Source organism: Sus scrofa, chromosome X, assembly GCF_054392235.1.
Source record: "Sus scrofa isolate SSC_HxYL_T2T_F1_AM1 chromosome X, Sscrofa_HxYL_maternal_Yorkshire_Landrace_v2.0, whole genome shotgun sequence".
Lineage (NCBI taxonomy): Eukaryota > Metazoa > Chordata > Mammalia > Artiodactyla > Suidae > Sus > Sus scrofa.
In genome coordinates this window covers 131,930,064-131,939,650 of record NC_139401.1, presented here as the reverse complement: position 1 = coordinate 131,939,650, position 9,587 = coordinate 131,930,064, and the positions used below count along the sequence as shown (strand labels likewise).

The window sequence follows — 9,587 nt, the reverse complement described above, 5'->3', positions numbered from 1 at the left end:
TCGTTACAGGTGGCCTCAACCCAAACAGCCATTGAGAGTTAGATTTTGGGGGATTTCCCGTTGTGGCTCAGTGGTTAAGGAACCCAGCTAATATCCATGAGGATGCAGGTTTGATCCCTGGCCTTGCTCAGTGGGTTAAGGATCTGGTGTTTTCATCAGCTGTGGTGCGGGTCGCAGACACGGCTCGGGTCCAGCGTTGCCGTGGCTGTGGTGTAGGCTGGCAGTTGCAGCTCTGATTCCACCCCTAGTCTGGGAACCTCCATATGCCTCACGTGCGGCCCTAAAAAGGGGCCAAAAAGAGTTAGGCTTTTTTTTGGCAGTTCCAACATTTGAATAATAGGTACAGTTGCCCTTTCAACAGCTTCACGGACAGCCACCAGCCAGGCTTCTCAGAGTCCAGAGCTCCAAGGGCAAACACCACTTTGGTGAGGTCCCAGGGGGTCCTGGAGCTGCTGCTTTGCAGGCCCACAAATTCAATGTTGGCAGTTCCTCCAGAGACGATCAGGTCCTGGGGGCTACCCAGTAGAGACAACAGGATGCTAGCACACAATTTATCAACATCAAGGTTTTTTCACCTTTGAATGGAAATTTACAGAGAAGCAAGCCCAAGAGGCGACAATGAACTCTGGGGTAGTGGATTAGAGTTGGAGACCTCAGTAAGAAATCTCGTTTAGCTTCATATATCTAAAATGTCTACAGCCATATGAGTAACCACAACATAGTAAACGCACGTAGGATTCATTGCCCTGTCAGCCAAGAGGTCCTGGCAGCGCTGACACCCCAGCCTCAACGAGCACACGGCACACAGATCTAGGTTTCTCATCCCATTTTACAATAAAAGGAACAAGGGCTCCGGGGGGCAATTGGTGAGTCTAAGGTTGGGACTGGAAATATGCAAAATGAGCCTGGAGCATCCTGTGGTGTGTGAAAAAAGAAGTGCTCAGAAAAGGGCAGCACTTCCAGGGACAGAACCAAGGTATGGACAAAGGGAGCTGATGGGAAGACTCTGGGCCGGTCCCAGGACAATTTGGAAATGCAAGCACATAAAGTTGTATTGGCTTTTAAGCCAGCGTGTAGTGTAAATACCCGTGAGTCCACACCGAGAGAGGAGAAGTGAGTGATTCAGCAGTTACATACATAAGGAAGAATAAATAGACAAATGTCCCGTAGAGAAAAATTCCAGTGTATGCAGATACTCCCACTTCAAGAAAGGGGACCAGGAGTTCCTGTCGTGGCTCAGTGGTGAACGAATCTGACTAGAAACCATGAGGTTGTGGGTTCAGTCCCTGGCCTTGCTCAGTGGGTTAAGAATCCGGCATTGCTGTGAGCTGCGTGGTGTAGGTCGCAGACGCGGCTCGGATCCCACGTGGCTGTGGCTGTGGTGTAGGCTGGCAGCTACAGCTCCGATTAGATCCCTAGCCTGGGAACCTCCATATGCTGCAGGAGCAGCCCTAGAAAAGGCAAAAAGACAAAAAAAAAAAAAAAAAAAAAAAAAAAAAAAAAAGAGAGAGAGAGAAAGAAAGAAAAAGAAAGGGGGCCATAAGTCCCCACCCCGAAAGGGTAGACCACGCATAGTGACTTTCTTCCAAAGGGGGCGGTATGGAAAGGGGGCAACGAACAGTACCTATAGCGGGTGGAGTCAAGGGAAAACCAAGCCAAAGGAGATACAGAATTCTGAGACTTTCAAGCCTTCAGGGCAGCTGTGATGCAGACATAGTGAAGTTTCCAATAAGGAAATATTGGTGAGCTGCACGGCTGCAGACACACTTCACAAACACTGTGTGCAGACACATCTGACAAGCAAGCCCTCTCTCAGCCAGACGATCAAGGGGAACATCAAAAATCCACTTGATCTGATGTAATGAGAAGGGCATGTTTCATCTGGAATCTTCTTCCCCCAAACTCATAAGCCCAGACTAATCATGAGCAAAATATCAGACAAATCCCAACCGAGGGACATTGTGCAAAATGGCTAATGAGGACCATCAAGATCATCAAGAAAGGAAGCAACTGTTAAAGCTAAGAGGAGCCCAGGCAGACACTACACCTGTTACACGGTTTCCTGGCTGGAATCCTGGCGTAGACGAAGGACGTTAGGTAAAAACTATGGGGAGTTCCCGTTGTAGCTCAGCAGGTTCTGACCCCAACTGGTATCCACGAGGATGCAGGTTCAATGCCTGACCTCGCTCAGTGGGTTTAGGATCTGGCGTTTCGGTGAGCTGTGGTGTAGGTTGCAGACAAGGCTTGGATCCTCTTGCATTGCTGTGGCTGTGGCGTAGGGCGGCAGCTGCAGCGCCAATTCAGCCTCTAGCCTGGGAACTTCCACATGCCGCAGATACAACCCTGTGAAGCAAACAACAACAAAAAAAACCCCAAAACAAACCGACCGCAACAACAACGAAAGCACAGAGATCTGAGTAAGGTATGGACTTGAGTTGATAATGAATAATGCATGAATACCAGCTCATTAATGGTGAACCGTGTATCATAGTAACATAAGCGGTTAGTACTAAGGAAAACCGGAACTCTACTATTTGCACAATATGTTTTTTCAAATCTTAAAAGGTCAAAATAAAGTCTATTGAAATGTTCCAAATGAAAAGGACAACAGGAAATTTTGGACAAAGGCGATGGGTATGTTAAAAAAAGAAATAGAGGAGTTTCCTGGTGGCTCAGCAGGTTAAAGATCTGGCCTTGTTACTATGGCTCAGGTCACTGTTGGGGTGCGGGGTTGATCCCTTGCCTGGGAACTTCCACATTCCTTGTGAGGCCAAAACCAAACCAAACCAAACCAAAACCAACCACCACCAAATAAAAAGGAAATGAAAAGGAAACCAAACACAAGCACACCTAGAACCTGGCAGTGTGAAATAAACCTTTCCTAAGTGGTCCTCGGCTCTCCAAGCCCATATCATACGCAGGCTTGGCCTCTTCCACCGCAGAAACATCTCCGGAATCCACTTCTTTCTCAAGCCCCGCAAACACTGCCCTAATCCAGCCTCGTAGAGGTTTTGCCTGGACTATGGCAGGAGCCCCTAAGGAGATCAGGTGTAGACCTAGAGGCCCTTACTTGCTCAAGGAGCGCTGTAAGACATCTGCCAGTGTCAGCTGCCACAGAAGAGCTATGTGGAGATCCAGGCAGGGATTCAGTGGTTGCCAAGGAAACGGGAGTGCAGAGAAAACCTCAAGAAACACAGGGGCTTCTCAGAGAAGCAGGACCTTGGAGTGAGTCCTCAAGCCAGGGGCTTCTGTCCAGTCTGCCCTGCCTTGGGTAGGATTGCCTTGGGACCTGGGTGCTATGCGCCCACACCGAGGCTGCTGTGAAAGATGCTGATCCTGGGAGTTCCTGTTGGGGTGCAGTGGGGTCAGCAGCCGTGTCCTGAGAACACTGGGACTCAGGTTTGAAGCCTGGCCCAGCACAGTGGGTTAAGGACCCAGTGTTGCTGCAGCTGCAACTTATGTCGAAGTTGTGGCTTGAATTGGATTCCTGGCCCTGGAACTCCATATGCCCCCGGGGCAGCCAAAAGGAAAAAAGAAAAAAACAAGAAACAAAACAAAAAGATGCTGAATCCCAGAAATGCCTCCAGGTAAGTCGGGTGCAGGGTGTGGGGGGGCGCTTTGAGGCTCCTAGCTGCCGCAGCCCTGAGGCCCTAATCTGCTCTGAGCAAGGATGCTCCCACTCCTGACAGTCCTCTCCAACAGGGAGCTTGTGGAGCGCCTGTTTCAAGAGGCGTCGCTCCTTCCATCCCGGAGTGCCCCACAGGGCTCTGGTCCCGGGATGTATCCTCAAAGCATCCATTTCATGCTGCAGGCCGGGCTGCCGTTCACCTCCAGCGGCATCTGCTCCCACCACCCCCGGGCCAGCCCCGGGCAGTTCAGATGGGATGTGGCACTGCTCTCCCTTCTACCTCTCTCAGGCCGCTGACCCTCTTCGCTGCCTGCACCCCAAAGCCCTCTCCTGCCTGGCTCCTTTCCAAATCCTCATTTGAGTCTGCGGGTGTCTGGGGCCTGAGGAAGTGAACTGGTGATGACCCCTGCGGGGTGCTGGAGCCTTCCCTCTGCTCAAACACCCTGACTGGGGACGCCGAGGTCCCAGGTGCCTCTGGGGGTGGCTGAATAGCCACCCCCTCCCTCTCACACTCAGGCTCATAAAGCAAAACCTCATAGTCGCATCCACGAGGCCATCAGGTTACTTACACATCTGGGCGTTAGAGGGAATTATGTGACATTGACGTGGAATCATGGAGATTTGTGCCACTTTCCCCCAGCAGTGAATGCCATTTCCCAGCCCCTAGGAGACTCACCGAGGGGCTACGTCATTGTCCTGCCAGCTCTACCTGAAGGTCAGTATTTGCTAAAGGGGACGCTGACCTGGGAGTTTCAAATAAAGACCTCTGCATGCGGTCATCAGTGGGGGGGGGGGCACGCAGCTCTTAGTGGGGGGACAGCCAGGGCAGAACCCAGGCAGTGCACGTGGAGGCCAGGCTCAGGAGAGACTGGGCACTGTGGGTAGCACAGGGGCACTTGGGCTGGGCTCCACAAGGAGGATGCCCTCAAGCCCAACAGGGCCACTCGGGAGCTGGCTGCTGCCCTCCTAGCAGAGACGCAGCACATGCGGGGGGTCGGGGGGAGCAGGGTGAATGCCTGCAGCTCAGGGGCCTAACGGTGCATGTGGCTGGAAGGCATTCCTGCGGCCAGTTGTCTGTGGGGCAGCGTCTCTCTTTGGAACCCCGCCAGCCCTGCCCAGGGCCTTAAAGACACAGAGGCCGGGACCTCCCATCTAAGGGGCCAAGGTGCAGGACTCAAGCCCCCGGGTGAGGAACCAGTGCTGTCACAGCTCGAGAATGAATCCACAGCCCCCAGGGGCCTTCTATACAAATGGCCATGACAAAAATGCTTCTGCCCAAAATTCGGGGGCAGAGCTTCACCGCATGGCCCTTCCGAAGTAAAGAAAACCAGCAGTGCTGTGTCCCCATTTGTCCAGGGAGGAGAGGCTGACAGATGTGTGCAGGCCCCTGACGTGTCTCCAATTCAACGCTGCACAGTTGATGCTCCACAAAAGACACTGGCTAGACTTTGCTCTGGCAAAACCCCCTTCCTTTCTGGGACGAGTTTCTGAGCAGGTCAAATGGGTCTTGAATTTCTCCACAGTTATCCAGTGCCCACCTGCTCCGTGGCAGGTGCTTCGAGCTCGGGGTCCCAGGGAATTTTCATGATGTTCTATGACTTGCAGCAGGGAGGGCTCCCCCCCTTGACTCCCCAGCACCCACCTGCACCTCCCCTTGCGGTGACCTTGACAATCCCATTAGAACCAGAAGGCACTCCTCCCTTTGATGCAAGGTCAAAGTCGGAACTTGTGGCTCTGCTGCCGTCCAGACAACAGAACTTGCCTGAACACCCGGACGCTGGTGGCAATTGCACCTTTAGGGGCTGGTAGTCATGTTTCTATGACTCTGATCCCAGACTCTGCCTCTCTATCCTCTGGAAATCGCTGTGCTTCCAGGGCATCTCAGAGAATTGGCAGTTCAGTAGGAATCTGAATGAAAGCCGGCCAGAGGTGCTGCTCTGCATGTCGGCCTCCTAAAGGATGGATTCATCAGTTTGGGTGTGTGGGTGGGAGGTGCAGTGTCCCCGCCGGGGGCAGCTACCTCACAGCTCCCAGGATCCCAGGCAAACAGCAAGGCCCTTTCACTTTTGCAGCTTCTCTTCAGTCGAACCATCAATTTTCATTCATTTCATCCCCCTGAAACCTAGACTCTTCTCACAATAGGCCAAAATAAACACCAGGTGACAGAAAAAAATTGTCATTTCAGTAGACTTGATATGGGCATTCCCAGGACAGAGAGACGAGTGCCAGCCCGTGGAGCCCTAGCAAGACCCTCACTTCTCAGGAACTTCGTGCAGATCGAAGGTGGAGATAAAACACCAAGCTCCTCACTGTGGTCAAATGCAAGGCAACAGGAGCCAGGACATGCTCCTTCCTGCCCCAGAACGAGATTTCGTTCCCGTGTGTGCGAGATGTGAAAGGACATCTCAAAAAGTGTCCCATTGCAAACTTTGCTCTCAACCCCGAGACACCATCTGGAGTCAGGCTGTGGCCCCCACCGCCCTTCACCAAGATCGCCTCCGGCAGAAGGAGCCCCGGCTTCCCAAAGCCTCCCCGGCTCAGGCCACTTAGCCTCGGGTGCTCGGTCCTGCAGCCCCCGTGCCCGCCCCGTTTCCACTTGCTCTGTGGGACGTGGGAGGCATCTCTCCACCGTCCTTCTCAGCGTTGCGCCTCCTAGACGCTCGTTCTGGGTGAGCGCTGTGTCCGGACTTGCCGTGTCCCCACTCGGAACGCGGGGCCTTCCAGAGAGCAGAGGCTCAGGGAGAGTCTGGGAGTAAAGGAGCCAGGGAGCAGAGGTCTTACGGACGCAGATGCCTCGTCTCCTGCTTTCTCAACAAAACCACACACATCCAACGAAAGACAGGTATTTCCGCGTTCCCGTCGTGGCTCAGTGGTTAAGACATCCGACTAGGAACCATGAGGTTTGGGGGTCGGTCCTCGACCTTGCTCAGTGGGTTAAGGATCCCACGTTGCTGTGAGCTGTGGTGTAGGTCTCAGATGCGGCTCGGATCCCGCGTTGCTGTGGCTGTGGTGGAGGCTGGCGGCTACAGCTCTGATTCGACCTCTAGCCTGGGATCCTCCATATGCCATGGTGTGGCCCAGGAAAAGGCAAAAAAAAAAAAAAGAAAAAAAAAGAAAAACAAAAAAGAAGAGAAAAAATCTAGTTTTAAAGAATGACAAACAGGATAGGACGCAAGGCTTAACCGTTTTAATTTTATTGAGTGAATTCATGGCCCATCTCATTTACTGCTAAGGACTGTCACATTTCCCAAACCATTCTGATTCCAGCGGCATGTCCTCTGGCTCAGGGTCACTAAATCAAATGGCACATTGACAAACGTCTTTTACAGAAAGGCAAATTCGTCTTCTTGAACGAGGTAAGTACCAATGCGAGTGTGGTTGATACAGTTCGCCAAGTTAGACCCGGAAGTTTATCAAGATTTCTAGTGAACGGAACAGCATTACAAACACGACTAAAGGAAACAGGGCTGAACACCCACGGGCTCACAAAGAAACGGCACCCAAGGCACCCAACGCCGTGTACCCCCCTCGCCCGGCCCCCGCTCCTTGGCAGGCTGACTGCTCGCTCTTCAAACACAGAGCGAAGGCTCGGCCTCCCTTCCCGGCCCACAGGACAAGCTGCGGGCTGGGGGCCTGCAAGGAGCCTGGGCGCCCCTCGGGCTCAGGGCCCCTCTTCCTCCTCATTCACCGCCTCCGCAGACTGTGATGGGCAGGACCTGGGACCCGTCCCGTTGACCCTGAGCAGGTGCTCCAGGACTTTCAACTTGCTGGTCTCCTCGTGGGCTCGGCGACCCCAGAGGAACTCGTAGCGGGCGGGGTCGCTGCGGGGCACCTGGCGGTACTCCAGGTACCCCTCCTGCACCCACACCTGGGTGAGGAGCGCCCTGGGCTCCCCATAGATGCAGTGCACCTTCCCAGGATACAGCCCCATTTTGCCCAGCTCTAACCAGACCACCTCCTCAGGGGCGTAGTCGCCCTCCAGGAAAATCACAGCCAGAAGCACCACCAGGAGGCCGGTCTTGGGCAGGCTGTGCTCATCGCTCAGCATCCCATCCCAGGTGAGGCCCAGGGTGGGGACCAGGGCGTAGGTGTGCTCGCCGGGGTCCACCTCCTTCAGATCCAAGCCAAAGACCAGCTGCATGCACTCGGAAGCATGGCTGAGAACCTCAGGGTAGCGGTCCTGGGCATCTCTGGGAACCACGTTCAGCATCTCTGCCTTGGTGATGGGCTCCTTAGCACGATACTTGAGGAGCAAGAACTCCACCAGGTCAGCCATCATCACCAGCAGTGCATCCTCTTGCGAGGCCTCAGCTTCCACAGAGGAGGGCGGGGGGCCTGAGGAGGAGGAGGGCGACGGGGTTGCCGCCGCCTCCTCCTCCTCTTCCTCCCACCCAAACAGCTGGGCCACCATCTTGCGGAGATCACTCAGCCGATCCAAAGGCATGATGAGAGGGCTGGACACCTGAAAGGAATGTGGGCAGGTGACAGATGGGGACCCTGGGCCGGGGGGAGGGGGGGCCTGGACTGAGCACCGCAGCCACCTCCCTACACCTCTCCTCCTTAGGGGGGCTCTCGGGCCTCACGGGGGCTCTCCTCCTGGGCGGCTTGTCCCCTGTGACCCTGAAGGGGGACGCAAGGTGGCTCCTCAGGGTGCAGCCGGCTCAGCGTGTGGATCTGGGGGTCCCTGGGGGCGGGGTGACTTGGCCTTGTGGGGTCCCCTCTGCTCTGGGATGGGGAGCCCCCGGGTCCACACTCAGGGCCCACACCTCACCTGGATGCCTGGCACGGCCTGGGCCTCCTGCTCTGTGACACGAGGACGCGGGCCTCACACCTGGGCCTTCACCTCCGGTTCCTGGAGACGCTGTAAGAGGAATGGAGGGGCACCGCGGGTGTAGACCGTGGCACAGCCCGGGTCTCCAGTGCTGGTAGGACGGTTGAACCGGACTCTGGGAGGGCCCCCAGTCCCCGGTGGGTGGTCCCCTCAGGGCTCCGGCCTCTGCTCGCCTTTTCTTGCCAGGCCCAGGCCCTCTCCCCTGCGAGCCTGAGGGAAACTCAGAACGAGACCCCATGTGGACCCGGAAGAGGTGAGGGGCCCACACGTGGCCACACCTGCCCAGCCCCCCCCACCCCCACCCCGGGTCTGAGGCCGGGGAGACTGCTGGGTGCGCCCCTCCTGCCTGGCCTCCCAGCACCCAGCACAGGGCAGCTCTCTGCCAGGGCCCCTCTGCCAGGGGTGGGGTCTGCTCCGTGCTCCCCGGGGGTCCTGGGCGTCCACCTCCGCCGCCCCGAAGCCCCACCCCTCAGACCAGGGACCTCCTGGCCCGGAGACCCTCAGCCAGAGGTCAGGAACCGCCTCCTCTGCTCCTCCTTCCCCCGGGCCTCCTGCTCCCCGCGCCAGGGCAAAGGCTCCCTCGCGGCGCCGGGGTCTGAGGGCCGCGACCCTGCCCGGCATCCAGCCCGGACGCCCGGCAGGGCCCGGGATCGCCCCGTTTGCCCGTGAGGGGCCCGCTCGTCTCTCCGAGGCCCCCGTCTGCCTGAGCCCCGGGAGCCGACGACGGGCCCGGCCTCGTGTGCACCTCCCGGCCCGGGGCCGCCCCGCGCCCTCTCCCTCCGCTCCAGGCCTCGGCGTCTCTCGGGCCTCCCTGAGCGGCCTCACCTGGGTGCCGGCGGGACCCCGGATGCTCCCTCTGCCCCCTGGAGGCCCCGCCTTTTATCCCAGGGCCCCAGCCGCCCTGAGACCCGGATGTCAGGAAGTCAGGCCACGGGGCCACGTGCTCGTCGCTCCCGAGGCGGGGGGATGGGGCTGACTTCCGGGGAGGGCGTCGCTGAGCTCCCCTCCGACTCGGGGTCCGGGCGGCCCTCTTTCCCCCTCCCCCCGCGCTCGGGCCCCTCATCCTGAGGCCTCAGCCCGAGCCCCTCCCCTCGGCCCACCTCAGGCCCCGCCCCGCCTGGGACCTGG

The 9,587-nt window shown here is 57.0% G+C and overlaps 1 protein-coding gene across 1 annotated transcript; it reads right to left on the bottom strand.

Annotated features, from left to right (window-relative positions):
* Positions 1-6,795: 6,795 nt before the first annotated feature.
* Positions 6,796-9,314, bottom strand: LOC100513838 (melanoma-associated antigen 10-like). Its single transcript, XM_021079877.2, has 3 exons — positions 9,285-9,314; positions 8,400-8,489; positions 6,796-8,090 (listed from the first exon to the last, which is right to left on the bottom strand). The coding sequence occupies exon 3, from the start codon at positions 8,070-8,072 to the stop codon at positions 7,290-7,292; it is 783 nt and encodes a 260-aa protein (XP_020935536.2). The 5' UTR covers positions 8,073-8,090; positions 8,400-8,489; positions 9,285-9,314; the 3' UTR covers positions 6,796-7,289.
* Positions 9,315-9,587: the final 273 nt, after the last annotated feature.